Here is a 25787-nt window from a genome sequence, read left to right as displayed (position 1 = left end):
CGTTAAACAATAGTTGCACATCCGCTTTCTTGATAAACATAAGTAATTTATGTGTTTCTCTGGTGTATTAAATACTTTCGTAATTGATGTTCCAGGTACCCTGGAAGGGCCTTGGTGTCAGAGACGCAGCTGCGACTACAATTTCTCGTGGACGCTTTCTGTGCTACGTGGGTGTGCGCCAATTTTCTACGAAGACGACAAGTGTTGTGCTGACGACTTCCATTGCCGTAAGTACCAGAAAATTAACTTGTGGCAGTCGTCACTGTGAGTTTTCATATAAATAAGCACTCTGAGACAAAAAGAAAATGACGCACCACCAAGGATTTAAGCAAATTATTCACAAACTGATATTGATGTAGGTGTAGACGGAAAATGTAGAAATTGTAAACTTTGTCGGCCAATGAATGAATGAATTTCGCTGCGCATCTGGGAAGAAAAGAACGGGGGACATGTCGATACCAGGGCATAAAGCCAATTGGACAGCACCTATGCTTCGCAGACGGGCGTATGAAAATTATAAATAGATGTCAGCATTTGAGAGAGGAGGTGCAGTTGGGCTCAAAGAAGCCGGTTGGAGTCATCGGCGAATCGCTCGACATTTGAATAGGAGTGATGCCACTATCCAACGGCGTTGGCAGGAATCGGTGAACCATGGCCGAACCCAGCTTCAAGAAGAAAGCGGTCTACGTAGAGAGACGTCAGGAGGTGAGGACCGAACAACCGTCAGATGAGCACTCATGTCCCCGGATTCATCATTGTCATAGCTCCGGTGTGCAATTGGTGCTTCAGTGAGCACAATGCCCATTAACAGGTGGCTCACAGAAAGGGGGCTGTGCTCACATCGCCCCTTGCGATGTTTACTTTTGATCTCTGTACATCTACAAGCAAGTCTGCAGTCGTGTCAGATACATTCGGCCTGGAGTCTCATCGCCTGAAGTTGAACTGTCTTCAGTGGTGAGTCCCGCTTCGAGCTGGGCTCCGATGACCAGCGAAGACGTGTCTGGAGACGCCATGGACAGCAATGTGGTGAGCCGTGGAAGGGGAACAAGGGGGAAATAAATGGTAGCACAATTTTTTTTTCTTTTAACAGAATGGCTTTATTGGAGTGAACAGTTACACCAATTCTCAGTCTTTCAAAATCAGCTTTAGTTCTTTAAGGCAAGCAGCTGCGATAAATCAAAACAACAAACACTTTTAATATAGTAGCAAAGGGCAAGCTGGGAAAACAATGAAATTTAAATAACAACTCACCACAAATATAAGATTAAATTTATAATTATTTTTTTTTTTTTTAACTTTCAACAAATATCCCTTAATGCCTTTAGTAAAACAATACGTGATAGGCCTAACGAGAAAGTGCAATCCACCCCAACATTTCCATATATCATAGACACAAATTGCACAATTTAACCCCAAGGATTTGACAAGGTAAAATTTCCCCAAAACGTAAAAGATAAATCATTACACTAAAATTCTGCATCAGTTATCAACATAAAAATCCACACGGAGCCCAAGGCTAGAGTTTAACATTTCTGACGTCGCAGCAGTAGGCAAGATAAAATTAGCTCAGTTAACAAAACACAATTACACCAAAACTCAAATACAAGTTAAAATTTAACACACATGGCGACAACTGTCAGCTTGCAATAGCTCAAAACATTATTCAATCTCATAGGTGCACAGATGTCATTACCAATGGGAGTGTGCGAACCAACTTGAAGCAACTATAACATGACATAGACCAAATTACAGATTCGGGAAGTCGGCAAAAAACGGTAAACAAGTCAGGCAACGATCACCGTCGCCCACATACACACTCGCGCACGGTCACAGAGGAGCCAAACTTAAGCCAGCGAGATACGACAGGCAGGGTGCGAATAAAACAATTAGTCACGGGACCCACCGAACCACTGGACGGGAACTACCAAAATTCACTCACCTCAAACTTTACGTACGATGCCCGGGTGAGGAAACGGGATATCGTAAGGGCACAGGCCAGCAAAAAACCCAGACAAACACACAGAATCCCATAAATTCCGAAACATAATTTGATCAATTATCCCCCAAAACCCCGGAACTTTGAACAAGCAAAATTACAGGCCACAGGATCCAAAGGCGCTCTGCAAAAGAGTAAGGAGGGAAAAGGTCAAACAAAGTTCTGCAACGGCACAATAGAACGCTAAGGAAAACACACTGAGTAAGGTACATCACCCCACAGAATGCCGAGAGACACGAACACTGGGGTTTGCCTACGTTTCCGACACAATCATAACAACGAAGATAATCTTCTTAGCCATAGCACGCTGAAACACCAAATTTCCGAATACGGGAAAGTACTCCCCTGTAAACTAGATCCGGGAGCAGCACAGCCACAAGCTCCAGGGAAATCGCCGCGAGAAAGACGATCCAGCACGAGTATCGTCACCCAGACCTCAGCAAGGAGCAGTCAGAGAGGGCACAAAAGCTGGTAATCAGGCGGCGACTCCAACCACCGACCCGGGGAGCAGCAAGTAACACCAGCCTCAGCCAGCGACATCGAGGAGGGTCCCACCGTCCGAGGCTAAAGGCAGTGCTCGCGCCGCTCGCGCCCAAACTTGACAGGCCCCGCACACGCCACCGGGCAGAGACGGCGCCACCCGCCGCCAGGAGGCGCCCTGCAACGGAGAAAGAAACACCTCTCGGAGGCCCAACGGTTTGAAAATCGATTGGGAATACCACAGCCACGGTATATGTGGTGCCAACCTGACTGGCGCCCGTCATACGGCCCAGCAATCAGGAGTGACCTCCTGGGGTCTGGGCTGCCATTTCATCTCGTAGCCGGACTTTTTATTTGCTGTTTTTCTTCCGTCTGTTATCTGTATAAAAGCACATACTATTGTAAGATATTTTAAAATTTGGTAGCAAGAGCTAAGCATTATGCTGTTTAACAGAAAAAAATTACACAGAATATGTACATGAAAACAAAAATACTATTAACAGAAGTTTCTGCATACAGACATCTGTTCATTTGGAACAGAAGGAACATTCTGTGGGTTATGATAATATACAGCACATTGTGGATCACAAATTTTGTAATTTATTACCCTGCTACACTACTCTATAACAGCACACTACACACCATTGTACTACACTGTACACCTATAGTTGGTATCAGAACCAAGCGGGATTTCTTATTTGTCTACAGTGCTAGTCGCCGGTGCGCTGAGGTGCAACTCAGGATTCGCAAGGGCTGTGCTGCTGTGCCACCTAAGTAAGTGGTAGTCCCTGAGGCTCGTCTACTCACTGCTTCCAGAAGGTCGTTGTAAGTGGGTGTTCTGCCTCGGCGCGTCTCTTCACCGTTATATAGGCCTCTTCTCGGTTGTCTATCAGCCATGTACGATAGCAGTTTGTAAGTAGATATTTTAGCTATCGGCAAGTAAGCTTATGCCACAGTTCTGCATTCCTTATTATGTGCCGACTGCTGTTGTCGAGCGGCTCTAGGCGCTTCAGTCCGGAACCGCGCTGCTGCTACGGTCGCAGGTTCGAATCCTGCTCCGGGCATGAATGTGTGTGACGTCCTTAGGTTAGGTTTAAGTAGTTCTAAGTCTAGGGTCATTTTAAATTTATTATGTTATAGATTTTTGCATTTCCAAATGCATTCCTGTACTGGTCTGTGACATCATACTTAACGGCTCATTCCCAGACGACATCTACAAGTGTCTGTGGTGCGCTGACGTATTGTAGTAAGTAGCTAGGATACGGACCATATCCTGACAGGTAGTGTAATGCTTCCTCTTTCTTTTACACTGAAGCGCCAAACAAACTGATATGAGCATCCGTATTCAAATACAGAACTATGTAGATAGGAGCTGCCATCGGAAACGCCTATATAAGACAACAAGTGTCTGGTGCAGTTGTTAGGTCGGTTTCTGCTGTTACAATGGCAGGTTGTCAAGATTTAAGTGAGTTTGAACGTGGTGTTTTAGTCGGCGCACGAGCGAAGGGGCACAGCATCTCCGAGGTAGCGATGAAGTGCGGATTGTCCCGTGCGACCATTTCACGAGTGTACAGTGAATATTAGCAATCTGGTAAAACATAAAATCTCCGACATCGATGCGGCCAAAAAAAGAATGAAATCAACGAAGATTCAAGAGAATCCTTCAATGTGACAGAAGTGCAACCCTTCCGCAAATTGCTGCAGATTTCAGTGCTGGGCCATCAACAAGCTTCAGAGTGCAGAGGTTTCAACTAAACATCATCAATATGGGCTTTCGGAGCCGAAGGCCCACTCGTTTACCCTTGATGACGGCTCGACTGAAAGCTTTACGCCTCGCCTGGGCCCGTCAACATCGACATTGGACTGTTGATGACTGGAAACATGTTGCCTGGTGGGACGAATCTCGTTTCAGATTGCATCGAGCGGACGGACGTGTACGGTTATGCAGACAATCTCATGAATCCATGAACCCTGCATGTCAGCAGGGAACTTTTCAAGCTGGTGAAGGCACTGTAATGGTGTGGGACGTGTGCAGTTGGAGTTACATATGACCCCTGATGCGTCTCGATATGACTCTGACAGGTGACACGTACGTAAGTATCCTGTCTGATCACCTGCATCCATTCATGTCCGTTGTGCATTGCCACGGTCTAGGGCAATTCCAGCAGGACAATGTGATACTCTACACGTCCAGAATTGCAACAGAGCGTGGCTCCAGGAACACTCTTCTGAGTTGAAACTCACCAGACATAAACATTACTGTGCATATTTTGGATGCCTTGCAGCGTGCTTTTCAGAAGAGATCTCCTTCCCCTCGTACGCTTATGGATTTATGGACAGCCCTGCAGGATTCATGGTGTCAGTTTCCTCCAGCACCGCTTCAAACATTAGTTGAGTCCTTGCCACGTCGTGGTCCGGCACTTCTGCGAGCTCACGGGTCACCTACACGATATTAGGCAGGTGTAACAGTTTGGCTGTTCATTGTATGTTAGGAAGGAAGTGGTACTTTCCCTTCCTGTTTCTGCCCTGTCCCAGATTTCTTGTCATTCTATTTCAATGCAGACCTTTATTTCCTCATTCGATACGGCTCTTGTGCCCAGTACGTCCTTTACCTTATCATGCTCGCCTGTTTTGGGCCAATATGGTGGACTTCTCATTTTACTACTAGGTCTAGAGATAACAAGTCTCAATCGGAATTGTGCTACACGCATGTCAGCTGCAGGAGTTCAGATCTCTGTGCTCCCAGTAGAGCCTGTTTTCCCTTAGCCTTGTCACTCCATGAGCCAAAATGCTAGACCCATAGCCCACAACAGCGAGTGAGGTTGGGTTGTGGTACTCTCTTACTGCACTTAGTGGCAGCTGAAAATTTCTTTGACATATTGTTGCTATTTTATTAAGGATTTTAATGCTTCTCTGGTAAACGTTTCCTACATGTGCATTAAAGTTTTGCTTTTCATCTATGTTAATTCAAAGCTACCTATAACTTTCTTTTCTTTTCATAGGTTGGTCATTTATTGTGACTGTGGGATTTCTCAATCTTGATAAAGTTCCGTTTAGTAACAAACAAACTGTTTTGTTCGCTACTATCGTTATCTTGCTTTCTACGCACCAGTTGCTTAGTTTCTCGAGACCTACCCTACATACTATTTGCTTCTAATTTAGCCCTTGTGTTAGCACATACTGTAATTATCAGATCTTCTGCACAGGCGATACTGCCTCTAGTCTTTGTTATACTCTGAAGCTGATTCAGTAATGACCCTATGTCAATGTCCCAGAACTATGGACTACAAACAGAGCCCTGCTGACAGCCTTTGATGATATCCTTCACAGTTTTCTTGCGAGGACATTCAAATTGCACCTACCTGTGTATGCAATAATCTCGTTGACTGTTATAGAGACACCTGGGACAGTCCATCTGTTTCAAAGGCTCCAGTTATATCAATCATTATGCCTATAAGTTATTTGTCGTCTCAGATGTTCACAATATTTGTAATTTGATTTCTCGCATTTTCAGTGGATTTCTCCTTCCTGAAACCTACCTACAGGGGGCTCAAGTATTCTACCTGTATGCGGTCACTCAGGCGGCAGCACATTAGTTTTTCTGTACGTTTATTAGAGAATTTACCAAACAAATCGACCTGTAAGATTTTGGTTCTCTTGGGTCTTTGTCTTCCCCTTCTTTCTAGCATTACGATGTTTGAGATTTTCCAGATTCTGTGCACCCGCCCCTTGATTCACTAACTGATGTGACACCTCTGCCAGTATTCTCTCAGATTCTGGTGCTTTTTTTTCTTATTTAACTTCATTATTGCTAATCTCACCTCCTCCTGCGGAAGTGGAATCACACCACTGTTATTCACACGCTGCTCTAGTAACTAAAATCTAAGATTCTGATGGTATTCTGTGTCTTCCACCGTTGCCTCGTCCAACAACAAAGTTCTGAGTCGATACTGCACTGATGTCTCCCAGTCTGTCACCATCATAGTATCGAATTGTCTCAGGATTGACAATACAGTGGGTGATCGAACTTTGTTACTTGCAGGTTTGTATGGAAAACCCCAAACATGTGTTACTATTTGGTCCTTAATGTTGGCCTCGCATTTTTCTGCTCTTGTTTGGTATACTAGTTCTTTATATTGTTGTTTGACCGTCCAATAGAAAACCAGTCTTCTCTGCCGTTCTGTTTCCTCTAAGCATCTTTGGTGGTATCTCCTCGCCTGTCTTGCATTGTATCTTAAGTACTATAAAGCGGGACCCCAGGGAGTTTTAAACCTATTTTATTTCCTAACAAATGTGGAATAGCCTTGTTTTGGGCCGTCTGCAACGCTCGCTCCAATTGGTCCGCTTTGGCGTCAGCATCAAACGCGCTTCCTTTCAGTGGTTATACCTTGAGCTCCGCCTTTAAAAGTTCCCAATTACTTTAGCGTAAATTGTTTAGTCTCTCGGGCTCGATGTTACCATCTAAATAATATCATTGCTGTGTTTGTAATTGTAAAGTGAACGAGATAGCAGTCCCTTTATGTTAAGTCCATCACAGGCCTTCCAGTCGCTAACGTGAGCACTGACTTTCGAGTTTGAGAGGAACATCTTCGGTAGTCATCCGCGGCACTATTTGTAGAACAGCGGTACTTCGACGATATTTTAGGACCCGGTTTGTTGGTCTTCATGGCAAACCATGATGGGTCTACATTTTAGTTAAATTATGCCCGGCCGCACACGGTGAAAGTTTTCACTGTTTGTCTCCGTGGATGGTTCAAATGGCTCTGAGCACTATGGGACTCAACTGCTGTGGTCATTAGTCCCCTAGAACGTAGAACAACTTAAACCTAAATAACCTAAGGACATCACACACATCCATGCCCGAGGCAGGATTCGAACCTGCGACCGTAGCAGTCGCACTCTCCGTGGATACCGAATCCTTCTTCGGCCAGGAAGGTCGACGGATCTTTCCCCAACTGAAGATGTTTGGAGCGTTATGGGCAGCGCGCTCCAACTAGCTCGGAATTTTTACGATCTAACACGCCACGATATCCCTCAGGAGGACACCCGACAAATCCATCAATCAATGGCAAGCCGTATTAATTATTGCGTAAGGACCAGAAGTGGACCAACAGGTATTGACTTGCTCAGTTTGTGAAGCTCTTTCTCTTGAATACATCACCTAGTTTCTCTGAAATTGTAACCATTTGTTTTACCGTACATGTACATCACATCTATCGGTTTCCGTCCCATTGGGAAGATTTCTTCGTGATGCGTCATTCTTTTTCTTTTGTCTTAGAGTGTACATACATCGGCGACATAAGGGACTATCATCGAGTAGTACAGTCCTGTCAGCACCATGTAGAATTTGGTCCAGCCACTCTGCATATCATTTTACACATTAAGCAATCTTTAGTAGTAATTTGTTTGCTGGTGTTTGGTTTCGACTAAATTTATTGGTGTATTTTATTTTATTCACAGCTTCCGCTGAGGATATTGTAGTGCGGCACTCAGAGAATTCAACGACGAATGAAGGTCAGTACCATCAGTATTTTGATCTATAATATTTTATTTTATGCTTTTAGCGGAACGTAAATAATTGTTACTAGCAGTACTGCCTCATTTCCCTTGTTCTTGTCCTTTCAATCCAATAACTAGCATTTTCATACAGCATCCAGTTTAGCGGGTTGATATTAATTAGTGTGCAAAGTCGACAGATGGCATTGAATGTAGGCAGTTCGGAAGTTGTCTTTAGGGTCATTTATCAATATCCTATATACAGCGCAGCTATTCTAGATTCAGTAAAAATTGTACACTAATCAAATCATTTTTGACACTTGTAACAGCTGACGTCTTCAAACAGATCGCAGTTGATCCAGTGAATAGTAAGAGTGGTGATGATGTTTGATGAGTTCTTATTATGATAGATACAAGGAAGATGGGAAAAGTATTGCACTTCACACGCTTAGACTGCTTACATGCCACACTGATGTTTTTGTTAACTTTCTGCCTGATGCCATGTGTCAGTGTGCCCCGTCATAGAGTGATTTTAGTGCTACGTACACAGAATTACGAATGCAGTCCATCTGTTGTGAGCTCTATTTGCTGTCAGCTTTCTTCGTTAGCATACACGGAAAGTCAGGGGGGGAAAGGACGGCGTTTAGTAGGAGATCATCAGTAGTGGGAAGTCTAGTAAGGCGACGAATGTGGTAAATATAGAAGAGTACTGTAAATGAAAGGCCAGCTTTTACATCGTCTGAGACCCCTCTCGGCTAGCCATCTGTGTCAATTAAAGCGTGTTATCCTGCCATTTGTATAATTTGACACAATAAAAAGTTCTTTTTCTTAATTTCTACATGTGATACTCGTGAAATACTGTCCAAAACTCTTCGATCGTTTACATAATTTTTTGTTTTCCAGTAAACTGATTACTTCGAATGTTGTTTGAATTACTGATAGTGATGACTTCTAAGATTACTAACTGAGCGGAGAGTGAGACAAATATATCAGATTAATAAAAAAAGGAGCATCTTGAAAAAGAAGAGAAATGCAGGCAGTGGCTAAAAAAAAGTGAAATCATCAAGATAAACGCCCCAGGCGACTAATCCTTACTACAAAGAGGCAGGCATCGAACCAGAAGCTTAACTTTGACTCAGAAGATTTACATTCCATTGATGTCACGTGTGTTGATATAGATATCGGGGTGTACTTGTGAAACACAGACTTAGAGAAACCTGGATTGTTTGTGTTGAGAAATGGAAAGCTCAATGGTGGTTTCAGTGTTGTATGCACCAAGCACTGGGTCCGCGTTACACGTATCTACATAGATTAAATTCAAACCAAGCATCGCCCATAGGACTGCGATTGTTTCAACTTATCTTAAAACTTCTTTATGTGGTTGGTATTTTATAACTGAAGTTTTCGACTAAAGAAATGGTTTCTAACACTGCAACAATGATGGTGAATTACCAAGATTCACTCATTCAGTTACATTTATTGTGTCTCGTTTACTAAGCCACTATGTTGTTTGTGATTCATTTTTTAATTAACCGAGAGTCGGCGTATCTGAAGAGTCTTTCTGTATGCTGCTGGGAAGCTGACAATGACAAAGGATAACAGAGCGAGACTGCGGTCTTTCTAGATGTGTACGTGGTGGAGGAAGGAAAGACCAGCTTGAATTGTTAGGTTGAAACATGAGTAGTGAGGGAGCGGAGACATTTACTGAGTGTAACGAAACTGAAGGAAAAACAAACTGGAGAGGACGTGTGTTAAAGGAGGGGGTTAAAAACGCAGCCGTTAAAAGGACAGGTGGAAGGTGAAGAGGAGGCCAGGGAGGAGCACGCTCATATTATGGGCGAGGTGCTGGAAGGCAGCCAGAAAAGAAGATTCGAAATACTTGTTTACACAGAAAAGAACAATGGGAAATTGCTTTCTGGATACACGTTGTGCTTCAGATTTCGAGCAACATAAATTATGAGCTACAGGATCCTGGTGAACATACAACGTGATTCGGGAACATGCTAGAGTTTATGGAACTCTGACTAATTAGAAACAGGGAAGATCTTTTTACACTGAAATCGGGAATTACGAGGATCAGGGAAATTATATGGAAGGACTAGGACCCTTTAATTTACATCATTTATTCTTGTACAACAACATTATTTTTACGTATTTTCTGATGACAGGTCTCCTTTGAAAAACAGGTAGAAAAACTGATGTTAATTTGCTGTTATGGGCATTCAGAATAGTGAGTAAGACGGCCGTTAAATTACAATAATAACTTCATATTCGACAAATAAGACCTTAACAATATCGGCCTTTTTAAAAATTTCTAAATTAAACAATTTTAAATAAACTAGCCAGTTAAAATAGTTGAAGACAGCCCTTGATCTTCATCTGCATCTACATGGATATTCTGCAAATCACATTTAATTGCCTGGCAGAAGGTTCATCGAACCACCTTCACAATCCTTTATTATTCCAATCTGGTATAGCGCGCAGAGATAACGAACACCTATATCTATATATTGATAAATTCCTTCAAGCAATTTTAAGTTCAAATCGTTAAGTGGAACCCCAAAAGATAAATATTAACAAAGGTAACATAGGAATTACCCAAACATTTACAATAAAACTTAGAACAAGAATACAATATGTTAACTAAACAAACACTATTTTTTGCCTTGTTTCACAATTTTATTAATAATGTTACTGCACAAACTAGGTTTCGGCTTACAAGCCCATTTTCTAGTACATTAGTGACTCCCCAATAATGTACTTGAAATGGTCTTATAACCCGAAACCTAGGTTGTGCAGTAACATTATTAATAAAATTGTGAAACAAGGCAAAAAACTGTGTTTGTTTAGTTAATTTACAGTGTTTCACCAAAAAACCACAGTTGATACAATTAAAATACAACATGTATTGAACATTAAAGAGAAAATTTCCTGTGCGAAGCCAGTTAATCTAAGCCTCTAGGCCGACTGCAGAATTTCGTCTACAGTGCAAGCCAGATAACGTAAGATACTCAGCTCGACCGCAGACAGCCAGGACATGCGACTGCAACCAAACAGCAAGCCGCGCTAGGATATGCTAGAGAGCCGTCGACACGGCTGCAGCTAAGCCAGACCCAGGCGGCGAGCAGCCGCCGACACGGGGCACTCTCCCACCAACTTACTAAGTGCTGTTAACAAACAAGAAACTAACTGTTATATACTACAAGTGAAAGTTATGCTTCAACCATGACTGCATTTCTAGAGCCTTTCCAATAAATTGATATGACATAGGAAATAGCCTTCGATAACAGAGAACTACAGAAAGGGAGCTGTAATTCCTCCCAGGAAGAAATATAATGAACTGTTTCTTAGGGTCTCACCATTTGCCGGAGTTAAGAACATGTTTAAAAGGGCTGGATAATAGTAATACCAGAAACCCCGCCTGCTTCTAAAACCAAGCGACAACAAGCATTAAATCTTAGAACAACGGCGTCTCTTGCGCAAGAATCTTAGAAGAAAAACATTTAAAAAAAAATAAGCCGTAGGCCCCAGATATAGGCGTGACAACTGGTCGTATTACATAAGCATAACGACATAACCATGGCGCTGGCCAGCAGATTAACACAAGTTGTTTCAAAATTGCACAGAGCAGGCAGGGCAATACGCTATTCACAAAATCACAGAGACAAGTAACAAGGCATGCATGGCGACTCAATGAAACAAAAACACTAACACGTGTTCAAACAGCTTGCGGGGCGGAAAATCTGTGCACAGAGCTGAACAGCCTGTTGCGCAAAACGTAAGCGAACCAGTCCTTTGCCTTCTGCCCAGTCCTGGCGAAGAAGTGTAAACGACGACCTGGAAAAGACACCGTGCCGATCCACCGCCAGTGTCCGTTGCTCCAACAACTGCTGCTGCCCCTCCCCCCTTCCACCGCCCAATCACCGGCGCCGTGCCGTAAGAAAACTCCTGTCAACTGCCTGCGCCGTGCTCTTCGGAGGTCTCTCTCCCACTAGACGCGACTCTAGCGGCCGATTATGAAGACTAGGCGCGGCTGTGATAAACGCACAGGGGAGTAATTCGTGTGCCCTAGTGAGACGCCGGCTAAAAGTTACTGACAGTGAAATGAGCGGCCACGGCTCATACACACTGGATGAGTTCCAGATACAGTATTGTAAAGAAATGTCCGTAGCAGTAGGGTAGTTATTCCGGTAGCAACGACAGAAGACAGTATCGATTTGCAGAATGATCTGCAGAGGAGTGACGAATGGTGCAATCTCTGGCACTTGACCGTGAACGTAAACAGAAGTAACATATCGCTCATATTTAAGAAAAGAAATGCACTACTACACAAGGACACTAATGAAGACAAATTGCTGGAAACAGTATCTACCGTGAAATATCTAGGAGTAGCTATCCACAGTGACCTTAAGTATAAAGACTACATAAAGCTAATAGTAAGAAAAGCAGCTGTCAGAGTGAGGTTCGTAGCAAGAATCTTAAGGAAATGTAATCCACGAACAAAGTGGCATACTAGGCGCTTGTTTGACCAATTCTTGAGTATTGTTCAAACGTGTGGGATCTTGCACCAGGTAGGACCGACTTCTATGTTCACTAAAAAGCAAAGCTCGCCTTTTTGGAGGTAGCATGCTACACAATTAACAACCTATTTGACCTTATTCAGAAAAGTTTGCAAACAGAATAAGGTAAAAAAACAAAATTTAACTCTTTTTCTCATATTTTCGCAATCTGAGCAATTGTAATACATTTACCGGGCGCTGTGGCCGAACGGTTCTAGGCGCTTCAGTCCGGAATTCCGCGACTACTACGGTCGCAGGCTCGAATCCAGCCTCGGGCATGCATGTGTGTGATGTCCTTAGGTTATTTAGGTTTAAGTAGTTTTAATATCTAGGGCACTGATGACCTCAGATGTTAAGTCCCATAGTGCTCAGAGCCATTTAAACCATTTGTAATACTTTTGAATGGTAGCCGTTGTCTTGAACCTTTGGCTTGAATGTTTAAGAACATTTCTGGAACGTCTACGTAACTGACTTACAGTTTATTATCAGGGTGGCCCAAGTGATAACGCCGTCCGACTGAAAGTATTCAGTGAGATCCATTAAACTCCCCTAAGCGAGCTGTAACTTTTGTTCGTGTGTTTCAGGAAACAGATTAGTATTAGCGTAGGAGAACTGCAAAGCTAATAGATTCCCAACGTAAAGAGCTTCGTCTTATTGAAATGCATATGTACACTGGTGCCCTAAATTAAAACAACAAACGGAAATTTTTCAATGTTGCGTTTATTTTGCCACAATACGGTATAAACAGGTGATAGTAAAGTAGAGACGATGTAAATAATACAGAATGTAATCGAATGCAACATGTATAACGGTAGACAAAATTTCCTTCATTTTTTTTTCCAACTTAACGAATTGGCACACGCATTTTCACAACTGATTAATGTGCTCAGTGTGAGGTGTGTGACCCCCCCCCCCCCCCCATGAACCATGGACCTTGCCGTTGGTGGGGAGGCTAGCGTCCCTCAGCGATACAGATGGCCGTACCGTAGGTGCAACCACAACGGACGGGTATCTGTTGAGAGGCCAGACAAACATGTGGTTCCTGAAGAGGAGCAGCAGCCTTTTCAGTAGTTGCAGGGGCAACAGTCTGGATGATTGACTGATCTGGCCTTGCAACATTAACCAAAACGGCCTTGCTGTGCTGGTACTGCGAACGGCTGAAAGCAAGAGGAAACTACAGCCGTAATATTTCCCGAGGACATGCAGCTTTACTATATGATTAAATGATGATGGCGTCCTCTTGGGTAAAATATTTCGGAGGTAAAATAGTCCCCCATTCGGATCTCCGGGCTGGGACTACTCAAGAGGATGACGTTATCAGGAGAAAGAAAACTGGCGTTCTACAGATCGGAGCGTGGAATGTCAGATCCCTTAATCGGGCAGGTAGGTTAGAAAATTTAAAAAGGGAAATGGATAGGTTAAAGTTAGATATAGTGGGAATTAGTGAAGTTCGGTGGCAGAAGGAACAAGACATTTAGTCAGGTGAATACAGGGTTATAAATACAAAATCAAATAGGGGTAATGCAGGAGTAGGTTTAATAATGTATAAAAAATATAGGAGTGTGGGTAAGCTACTACAAACAGCATAGTGATCGCATTATAGTGGCCAAGATAGACACAAATCACATGCCTACTACAGTACTACAAGTTTATATGCCAACTAGCTCTGCAGATGATGAAGAAATTGATGAAATGTATGATGAGATAAAAGAAATTATTCAGGTAGTGAAGGGAGACGAAAATTTAATAGTCATGGGTGACTGGAATTCGAGTGTAGGAAAAGGGAGAGAAGGAAACATAGTAGGTAAATATGGATTGGGGCTAAGAAATGAAAGAGGAAGCCGCCTAGTAGAATTTTGCACAGAGCACAACTTAATCATAGCTAACACTTGGTTTAAGAATCATGAAAGAATGTTGTATACATGGAAGAATCCTGGAGATACTAAAAGGTATCAGATAGATTATATAATGGTAAGACAGAGATTTAGGAACCAGGTTTTAAGTTGTAAGACATTTCCAGGGGCAGATGTGGACTCTGACCACAATCTATTGGTTATGACCTGTAGATTAAAACTGAAGAAACTGCAAAAAGGTGGGAAATTAAGGAGATGGGACCTGGATAAACTGAAAGAACCAGAGGTTGTACAGAGTTTCAGGGAGTGCATAAGGAAACAATTGACAGGAATAGGGGAAAGAAATACAGTAGAAAAAGAATGGGTAGCTATGAGGGATGAAGTAGTGAAGGCAGCAGAGGATAAAGTAGGTAAAAAGACGAGGGCTGCTAGAAATCCTTGGGTAACAGAAGAAATATTGAATTTAATTGATGAAAGGAGAAAATATAAAAATGCAGTAATTGAAGCATGCAAAAAGGAATACAAACGTCTCAAAAATGAGATCGACAGGAAGTGCAAAATGGCTAAGCAGGGATGGCTAGAGGACAAACGTAAGGATTTAGAAGCTTATCTCACTAGGGGTAAGATAGATACTGCCTACAGGAAAATTAAAGAGACCTTTGGAGAGAAGAGAACTACTTGTATGAATATCAAGAGCTCAGATGGCCAACCAGTTCTAAGCAAAGAAGGGAACGCAGAAAGGTGGATGGAGTATATAGAAGGTTTATACAAGGGCGATGTACTTGAGGACAATATTATTGAAAGGGAAGAGGATGTAGATGAAGATGAAATGGGAGATACGATACTGCGTAAAGAGTTTGACAGAGCACTGAAAGACCTGAGTCGAAACAAGGCCCCCGGAGTAGACAACATTCCATTAGAACTACTGACGGCCTTGGGAGAGCCAGTCTGGACAAAACTCTACCAGCTGGTGAGCAAGATGTATGAGACAGGTGAAATTCCCTCAGACTTCAAGAAGAATATAATAATTCCAATCACAAACAAAGCAGGTGCTGACAGATGTGAAAATTACCGAACTATCAGTTTAATGAGTCACAGCTGCAAAATACTAACGCGAATTCTTTACAGACGAATGCAAAAACTGGTAGATGCGGACCTCGGGGAGGATCAGTTTGGATTCCGTAGAAATGTTGGAACACGTGAGGCAATACTGACCTTACGACTTATCCTAGAAGAAAGATTAAGGAAAGGCAAACCTACGTTTCTGGCATTTGTAGACTTAGAGAAAGCTTTTGACAATGTTGACTGGAATACTCTCTTTCAAATTCTAAAGGTGGCAGGGGTAAAATACAGGGAGCGAAAGCCTATTTACAATTTGTACAGAAACCAGGTGGCAGTCATATGAGTCGAGGGGCATGAAAGGGAAGCAGTGGTTGGGAAAGGAGTAAGACAGGGTTGTGGTCTCTCCCCGATGTTATTCAATCTGTATATTGAGCAAGCAGTAAAGGAGCAAAAGAAAAATTTGGAGTAGGTATTAAAATTCATGGAGAAGAAGTAAAAACTTTGAGGTTCGCCGATGACATTGTAATTCTGTCAGAGACGGCAAAGGACTTGGAAGAGCAGTTGAACGGAATGGACAGTGTCTTGAAAGGAGGATATAAGATGAACATCAACAAAAGCAAAACGAGGATAATGGAATGTAGTCAAATTAAATCGGGTGATGCTGAGGGAATTAGATTAGGAAATGAGACACTTAAAGTAGTAAAGGAGTTTTGCTATTTAGGAAGTAAAATAACTGATGATGGTCGAAGTAGAGGGGATATAAAATGTAGACTGGCAATGGCAAGGAAAGCGTTTCTCAAGAAGAGAAATTTGTTAACATCGAATATAGATTTATGTATCAGGAAGTCGTTTCTGAAAGTATTAGTTTGGAGTGTAGCCATGTATGGAAGTGAAACACGGACGATAACTAGTTTGGACAAGAAGAGAATAGAAGCTTTCGAAATATGGTGCTACAGCAGAATACTGATGATAAGGTGGATAGATCACGTAACTAATGAGGAGGTATTGAATAGGATTGGGGAGAAGAGATGTTTGTGGCACAACTTGACTAGAAGAAGGGATCGGTTGGTAGGACATGTTTTGTGGCATCAAGGGATCACAAATTTAGTAGTGGACGGCAGCGTGGAGGGTAAAAATCGTAGAGGGAGACCAAGAGATGAATTCACTAAGCATATTCAGAAGGATGTAGGTTGCAGTAGGTACTGGGAGATGAAGAAGCTTGCACAGGATAGAGTACCATAGAAAACTGCATCAAACCAGTCTCAGGACTGAAGACAACAACAACGTGAGGTGTGACCACATCTGTCGCGAACACATGCCTGACGACGATAGGACATGCTGTGTGTGACGTTATCAACCTCATGTTGTGGCAATAACGCCCATTCTTCCTGCAGAGCTGCTCACAAGTCTTGGAGAGTTGTTGGTGGATGCCGGCATGATGCAAGCCATCTCCCTGGTGCATCCGTGACGTACTCTATGGGATTCAGACCGAGAGAGCGAGCAGACCACACCATTCGTACAATATCTTCCGTTTCCAAAAAAAACCTCATCAAGTCGAGCATTATCGTCCGTCAGTACGAAGTCTGCACCCACAGCACCCCGAAACAACAGCGCATGAGATCCCAAGATATCCTCACGGTACCTGACAGCAGTTACATCTTGCTGATTCATGCGTATAATTTCATGAAGAAGTGTTCAAGTAGTCAACATAATCCCTGCCTACACCATTAACGATCCTCATCGATATCAGTATCTTTCCACGTCTGGGTCCATAAATCGTGTTCCACGGGCACTCCAGATGCGAATCCGTCGAGAATCACTCTCCAAACAAAATCGTGACTTATCTGTGAAAAGAACATCGGCCAACTGTTCGACCGTCCTGTTGGTACGTTGACGGCTCCACTCTAGACGTTCCCTTCTGTGAAGACACGCCAGAGGGAACCAGACAGTAGGTCTCCAACAATAAAGGCTACTCTGCTGAAGCCTTCTGTACACCTTTTGCCTCGATACAAAACATCGACCGGATATTGAGAGATCAGATGCCAGATGCAGTGCGTACTGTCGTGCTCTTACAGCCTAATAACGGTCCACTCTTCTGACGTCACACGTGATCGGCCGTGTCCTTCTCTCTGGGATACACTTTCGGTCTCTATAAACACACCTCACAACAGACGATTCATATTAAGCCATCGGGCCACATCAGTTTACGACTTCCCTGCCTCCGTTCTTCCTATGGCCCTCCACAGCAGAGAGTCTGTAGGCATCTTCTCTATGCCATACTGCACCCTCTGTGACCCTGTACACAGTGATTATGGATGAGGTACTAATCAGCAAACAGTGTCCCGCTTGATAGATGCCTTTACGTCATTGCTTTTGTGTTTGTCCGTTGATCGGAATGCCATCTTCCGTGCAGAACACGATCGTAACGACATCTGTTCACAATTTGTGTGATTATATTGTGAATTAGACACAGGACAGGGAAACCGCAGTTTTCTGCTTCCATTTTGGACAACAGTGCATTAACCATCGGTGAGATTTCAAAAACGAAAGAAATTAGAGATTACTTTCCCAAAAGTATTAACCCGCGAATTGTAACGATTTTGACGATCTTGTTGAGAGATTTCATCCAAAAAATGGCCTCCAGGCGGTACTTCATTAATCATAAAAGTGTGGCCCCCAAGAAGTGAATGAATTGCTTGTTTAAACACAACAGCTAATTAAGTAAAGGACTCGAGGTCAGAGCTGACTGTGGACATCCATGGTTCCAATAACAAACAATTGTGGTGTAAAGACAAGAAAGCGGACATTGTTGCAGATATGGTATAACGTTCACTGTTTGACACAGATAAGAGACAGCTTCACACAGGCAGCTTCAAGCAACCTCAGGAGCTTCGCAACGGGGCACAATACACCAATTTTTACAGTATTCATTAAATAATCTTAGTAAGGCTCACATTTGACTGAATGAGAGAATGACAGAATACCACGTCAGTTCACGGACGAATGAAGGGCGAATGGACATCGCTATCGAAGTGGACTCTCGGTTTTGAATCGATCGCTAAGGAAAGCTTGATTCCATTTAAATTTGAACTAGAGCGCGGCACGACAATTTACTCCGACTGACCGCGACTCGATAAACAAACGCGATCTACATAAATGCATTCGGGTACGTCTGGAAAGTGTTGCTTTATCTAGTGCGCGTTGCGATCTCGCACACGGTGAAAAGCGCAGCCAGCGTCCACTACCTCACGGTACGGAATTCGCTCCCAGACAGGTCCGAACGAAACAGAATTCAGTGTCAGAGAGAAGCTTCTGAATTGACTATGCTTCCGCACAACTGAAAATTCGAGCTCACGAGCGGGATTGGCTCACGCAAGCCAAATTCCATACATGTGCAAGATACATCACCCGTGCGCCTTGCAGATACGGAGAGGAGGCTGAAATATGGCAACACGTCTACAAATCGTGCCTCTTTGTAAAAGACAGGAAGTTGATGAAAGGAGTTTTGCAACTAGCAGAAGCATCCCGCTTTTAGTTCCTGATCTGATTTTCAGCTTAATAACTGTTTTGCATATGTTTGCCTATGTTAGACTCACAAATGTTCTTATCACTGGTGAAGTAATCACGATGTATTTATGTCTCTGAAACATTACAGATGAGCAGTGCTTGTTTGGAGATCACAGGCTGAATATTGGAGACGAACTTCTGTCAACTGACGTACACAGTATCAAATGCACGTGCGAGATACCACCGTTTATGACTTGCGTGAAGCCGTCAATACCCATCTTTGACCCATAGCGAAGAAATAAGAGAAATGTATGAAGCACACCTACTGAAGATCAGTCACAAACAACAAGAATTCTGCGTCGTTGAGGAGCAAATGTAACAAGTGTAATTCTTCATGCTTTCCCGGAGATCTGTAGACTGGTAGCACCTGCAGAAGACAGCGAGGCACGCTGTTGAATTATCGTGCGAAAACGACTCGAATATCCTCCGGCTGGATTCCCGAATATCCAAGATGTCAAATGTAACAACTGTTTGTAATTAAGAATACATGCACAATAAAATTTCTAACATATACATCCAGGCGTTATACATTTAATTGCATCCTCAATACCACACCATGTATCAGCTGATTCAACCTAAAACTCAGTATGAAGATGTCACAAAGAGGGTTACCGGGGAAATCCGTAGTGTACACAGAAGAATACATTTCAACATGAAAGAGCTATCTGGATATTTATTGCCTTTGGCTTTAATCCAGATCAGGGCCGGCCAAACACTGCACAGTGTGCAGACTTGCGGAAGTGCTGCACATGTGCGCACGTGTGCGACAGCGAGCGACAGCGACATCTGTTATTCGACATGTGTCCTAAATGAACGGCGGCGGCTCCGCTTCCCTGTTTATGTGGTACAAGCAAGAGCGTAACATACCCAGTCTCATTTACACCTGGTTCTGAGAAATGGCAGGTACTGTGAAAAAGCAAAGGACGGGAGATCTCTTTCTCAGTCGTTTAAAAATGACTGAGAACTGCAATTCTTTTTTGTAGCCGTTGGTGAAAACTCACAGTGTTTGCTATGCCGCCGAACAATAGGCGGCCAGGGTAAGTTTTCAATTGAAAGACACTACAATACATATCACAAAGACGAGAGTATTGTACTCAAGAGTGAAGAACGGCAAGCAAAATTAAATGTCCTTAAAAAATGGATGAGACACATCAACTCGATTATCATTTCTCATGGCCAGGGATAAACGTGTTTGGATTTATTCCTTTCATAATTAAAAATTGTTTACTAACTGTGCATTAGTGCCTTATTCTGCTCCATGTTACATTATTATCAGGAAAGTTGGTCATTAAACCGATTGTTCCAATGTATACTTAAATTTACAGGTTTTTTTTTTTTTAATGTGTGAAGGGCTACGCTCAGCTGAAGTCGATAAAACGTAACATTCATCTAATTGTCGGTTATTATGCAGATTTCAGACGGAGCTGATGAAAGATGTAGCAATAATGGTATTGAAGTAACAGGTGATCATCGAGAGGTCTGCGGTTATCATTCTGTTCAGTGGTCAGTGAGACAGAAATTATGTGGCTGTAACTAAGGACACCGAGAATTATTTATAGGAAACTTTGCATTAGTTTAATGTTATTTGAAATCATGAATAAGGTTCGTTGGAAGTCGCTAAGTGCTCTGTTTCTTAAATACTAGATCCAAAACATACTCGTATTTACGTGCCGTCAGTCAAGCTGCCTTAATAAAAACCCCTGGTTGTTAACTGTATTACTTCTCTTACTGGGTTAAACCGTTAACATAAAAGTAGACGTCTTAATGAGTAGACGGTGACAGTATTTTAAATGTTTAATACGCGAAATACCTTCCCATGGTTGGCTTGCAAGCTGTGGAAAGAGCACTAGAATGCGCCTGTACAGAGTATCCCAGCAAGTGGATAAAGCGACATCTGTGGGTAGACACATGCACTATATGAACGCTGACGCCTGCGGAGTGCACGCTTTGACCCGGAAGTTACACATGTGCAGGAGCACCGCACGCGTGCAGAATTTCTGGCCGGCCCTGATCCAGATGAATCGTAAGGTGTTATCAGCTAAAACATCCTGTCTCTGCAATCAAACAAGTTTTTGATGGCATTGACTCTGAAGTGATCTGGAGCAGGAGGGGTGCAGGGGGGACGCCGTGTGACGCCAGACAAACAGACAGAAGTAACAAATTATCTTCATTTCTTCTCCCCACCATGATTCAATGCAGGCAACAGCAGTGTGGCTGAGGCATCCAGCGTAGTGTGTGTGTGTGTGTGTATGTGTATGTGTGTGTGACCTCAAGCAGTGCTAACACAGCACGGCATCAGCCAAGCGGTGCTGCGTGGAGCAACTGCCTTTGTCAGCGATGATCCCAGTCCCACGACTGTGTTGACTTAGCTCTCGTCCTCAGCGCTGACCAGCAGACGGCAGGCAGGTGACGCAGCGCCCATGGGCTAATGCTTCACAGGGCCTGTGCTGGCTTGGTTAGACGGCGGCTCAAGCACCTCTCGTCTCATGCCAGACTGTCCTGTGGCACAGTCGAACAAAATGGCTAGTTATTTATACGCTTTTGGGTTGCACTTGCTTGGGGATTGCTGTGCCTTACAGCAAACGTGCTGAACACTTCCGTGGTGGCCAGTGTTGAGAGGCTTCCGTCTTTCTAGCTGTCTGCTAAAGTTATCAATCTAATGGAACTTGTAACATAATTCCCTTCACTTCTCAACCCAAAATTGTCATATGTGGAAAAAGGGCTAACTTAGCTACGTTAGCTGTCGTCTGGTAGTGCCATTTTATTCTTCTTCAAACCTTGTTTGAGAGCTTTAACTCAGAACAAGTTTTCTACATGCATGTACTCAATAAACCGCATGTGCATTTTCAGACTGTTATAGATAACATCAGAGAATTCGCATATATCGTTGATGATTAATTTCTTTCTCATGTTTACTATTGTTTTAACAGAACTAAAGGAAACCTTCGAAAATTGCGAGCTGTATTATGATAAATGTAATAAAACTACCCACAATAACCTTTCGACGAAAGTCTGTTTTAATAAAACTCAGTATCTGTACACAAGCGTTCCTCTATCGACGCTAATTGGTAAAATACTACTCACTTAGATTTTGATTTGGTCTGTGTTTAATTGGTATGCTGTGCCATACTTAAGAGGTATGCAAATGTGGCATTTCATAAGTAAAGTTATATATTCGTAGAAACCCAAAATTTGCTTGTCAGCAGCGGAAAGAGGCGTTACCTGTTGTGCAGCATCTTCAGTTTTTCACCATGAGCCGAAAGTATTTTCTTGCGATTTCCTTATCGATGTTTGATCTGACTGCTTGTAGCTCTTCCACAGAAGGGATAAAAACGTTACAGTTAGTGAGATTATAACTGCGAACCATAACAGATGCTTTTTCACAAGTCAGCACGTTACCAAAGAGCTGGCGAATAGGTATGTCTCTTAGCTTCGTATTACGAGGCCAGTGGTTGCTAGAACTCGTAAACCGCTAATTAAAGGACGAGATTAGTTGCGATTTCCAAGTGCAACGACTTTCCTGGGCTGAAAACCGCAAATTTTCAATCTTTTATTACACCTCAAAGGATAATAACTGTGATTATTCAATGGAAATGACAGGTAAAATCAAGTGAACTTTGAAGCTTATTTCCGTGCACTCCAGGAAGTAACTCGTCGATCAAAGAGTTGCCAAACATACCCTGCCTTGTTGCCAAATCTCAGTTGCAGTACCAGCAGGAAGAAGACGAACCGATGTGATCCTACAGCGGGCTGGGAAGTGGCCATAGCTGGCGTCTCCAAGTCACGGCTGCTACCTTTTAGATAAACATATAATAACCTGCAAATTGGATGCGCCAGCGCTGAGTAAATGCACTGGTAGCTGCCATGGACAGTGACGGACTTGGGAGAATTCCTGGTTGCAATGCTTGTGCCTCTGAGCACTATGGGACTTAACATCTGTGGTCATCAGTCCCCTAGAACTTAGAACTACTTAAACCTAACTAACGTAAGGACATCACAGAACACCCAGTCATCACGAAGCAGAGAAAATCCCTGACCCCCCGGGAATCGAACACGGGAGCCCGGGCGCGGGAAGGGAATGCTTGTAGCTTGTAGTGAAATGCAGAGGGCAAGTGGATGGAATCCACGTGGACTTTATTGCTTAATATGGACAGCAGACATCCCACATAAATATTCTCTCCTCGAAGCGGAGCTCCGCCAGTAACCAAAGTGTCTTATCGTCAAGCACTGCGTTATCGATGGTGAAGTCTCCCCAGAGCGCCCTCCCTTGTTCGCCACCATCCCCCTTCCCAGGAATGTGGAGCACTGAGGGATTAAGTCGCCAGAGGTCGCAGCTATTGACATCGATCAGGTACCTGGGACAAACCGCGCCATGGCTGGCTGCCAAGCGGGACACAGCTGGGTTGTTCCTCGGAGAGAGAGGAGAAAAAGAATGTCGTGTTGTGATCCTCGCCCTGCCTCTGCAAAGGTCACACTGGGGTGACAGAGTGGAAGTTGAAAGGGGCCGCCGTAGCGGAATTGTTGATCTGCATTGAGATCGTCAGGTTGTGACGATGGAATACTGGGCCGTGGAGGCGACAGTGTAGTTTGTGCAATGATAGCAGGCTCTGCTAGCATGCTTAGAGGAAATTGTATCCTAGGAACCCATCAGCCGATGATCTCGATGTAATTATGGCCAGTATGACGTCACTGGGCTAAATTTTATGCACAATTTCGTGTCGAATAACTCTGTTGAAATGTCATATCCGAGCACTGAGGGGCAGAAGGTCACACACTGAGGACGTTTGCGCACTTCAAGAAAAATTCATCGTACCGACCTGTGTCGGTGGCAGAGCAAGTGTTGTATTCTGTCGCAGCTGTAAGTGTGTTTCCCCACTGCTAACACCATGGCGAGCGCTTTATGTGCTGGTGTGCTTAAGTATTCCTCGTATCAAATCTGGAGGGATATGAAAGCAATGGAGAAAATCCGCATGTAAGATCGGTTCTTAAACACCGGGAATCATTGCCACGGACATTTCTCACGTGGTGTGTGTTGTAGTTCTGCGAAGTTGGATGAGAGATTCATTTACAGTATGTGGTTGAATGGACAGTGTTGTAACTTCCTTTTGTGGTTTCTCCCGGGCGACGGTTCTCACTTCATAGCTGATCTCGATCAGAAAGTACTGATTTGTTGAGTTATCTGGTACCTAGAGTCCACCATTATTGCTTAGAGAAGGGGAAAAACGAGTTTAACACCCGTGTCTGAGCTGTGGGCGGTATCCCCGCGTGCCGCGATCCGAATCGCGTTTTGTGTTTCGGAAGCCGCTCGACTTCGAATAGTTGCGTGCGTGTTTGCCAGAGCCTGCGTAGAACCATCTCAGCCCCATTCGCGGTGACCCAGCGGTGTGCGGAATGTTATTGTTTGCTAAACGCGAGGTTGGTTCAGCTGGACAAAGGTCAGCGGCTTCGCAGCGGGTGCCAGTGACGTCAGTCTCGTGAGTGTACGGAACCGCTCGTATCGGATTAGCTACTGTCGGCTGCGGGCGGCGTTTCGTGCTAGGAGCGTACTTGCGGCGGTCGTTGTTGTCTGGTACCTTCGCGTATGTTGTTGCTGCAGGACTACAAAACGTCTGTCAGCCAGGACTAATTTGCATTCCATCGTCCTGCTGCCATGCAACAGCGGTGCGAACTGCATCAGAGGCACTTGCTTGATGAGCCCTAACGTTTGAAGCGTGATGTCGGATATGTGAGAAGATGTCATAGATGTACGGGGATGTCTCCAAAGCTGAGAAGACGTTCTGTTACCCTGTGTGCTTTTAAATCACCATCTGCAACTGTAGCTTTAGTGTCTTTGTGAGCTGGTGAAGCAACACCTCTTTAGCAGCGTCGAATGCACGGTCCTCTGGAGGTGCTAGAGTGATGTCACTGATAATGTGGGTGAGCCCTCTCATGCTGCTCAATAAGGCGATGAACTTGGAAGAGTTGTCAGAGATGACTTGGCTCTGAAGATGTAGTCAATGTTTGCTAGCCATGTTGCTGTGCTGTTGGGATGAAAACTTCATTGAATATATACTGCACACTAATTTCCTTGTTCATGTGCTATGTCGTCCGAGGATGGCGGCGGATGAAATAGCTGGGACCATGCAGTGCGGATGAGAGGAATCACTAGTAGCTGAAGATGTAGGAAGTATGCAGCAGACTTCAGTAGTTACGGTGGCTAGAACAGTTGGAAAGTCGAAGAGGAAGAAGAAGGTTCTGCTGTTAGGTAGTTCTCATGGCAGAGGTGTAGGCCAGCAGTTGCAGGAAGTGCTGGGGATTGAGTACCAGGTCACCAGCATTGTGAAGCCTAATGCAGGATTGGCTCAGGTGACCGTTAACATGGGGGCGTTATGTAGGGATTTTACTAAAGAGGATCAGGTAGTGATTGTCGGTGGGGCTGGTAATAGTATTGATAGGGATGGGGAGTATGACATAGATGGTGACCTGGAAAAGATAGCCACTCAGACTGGCAACACGAATGTGCATTTCGTGGAACTGCTTCAGCGTCACGATCGGCCTTATCTTAATACAGCCGTCAGGCGTAATAACATGAGACTTGGAGGTGCACTGATGACCGAAAGAATGTGTCACATTTCAGTGGTGTCGGTGGAGTCTATCAGCAGGACGGGTTTCACTAGACATGGCCTGCACCTCAACAGGTATGGAAAGGGAAGGTTAGCAAAGCCTATAGGTGACAGCATAGGTGGGGTTGGTGGGATCACTCATGGGAAAATTCCTGCAGCAGTGGGTGTTAGA

At 43.7% G+C, this 25787-nt stretch overlaps 1 protein-coding gene across 2 annotated transcripts in view; it reads left to right on the top strand.

Annotated features, from left to right (window-relative positions):
• Positions 1-25787, top strand: part of LOC126336475 (uncharacterized) — a 193052-nt gene that overhangs the window by 81960 nt on the left and 85305 nt on the right. Inside the window, exons 6-8 of one of the 2 annotated variants that reach the window (XM_050000216.1) lie at positions 96-227; positions 7937-7990; positions 19102-19477. In XM_050000216.1, the coding sequence (XP_049856173.1) occupies positions 96-227; positions 7937-7990; positions 19102-19244 (329 nt within the window). In that variant the 3' untranslated portion in view covers positions 19245-19477. Of the gene's footprint in view, positions 1-95; positions 228-7936; positions 7991-19101; positions 19478-25787 lie in introns of those variants that run through there. The other variant, XM_050000215.1, reaches the window with a different exon arrangement.

This window comes from Schistocerca gregaria, chromosome 2 (genome assembly GCF_023897955.1).
Source record: "Schistocerca gregaria isolate iqSchGreg1 chromosome 2, iqSchGreg1.2, whole genome shotgun sequence".
Taxonomy (NCBI): domain Eukaryota; kingdom Metazoa; phylum Arthropoda; class Insecta; order Orthoptera; family Acrididae; genus Schistocerca; species Schistocerca gregaria.
The sequence above is the reverse complement of the archived record's forward strand: the minus strand, read 5'-3'. Positions and strand labels throughout refer to the sequence as shown.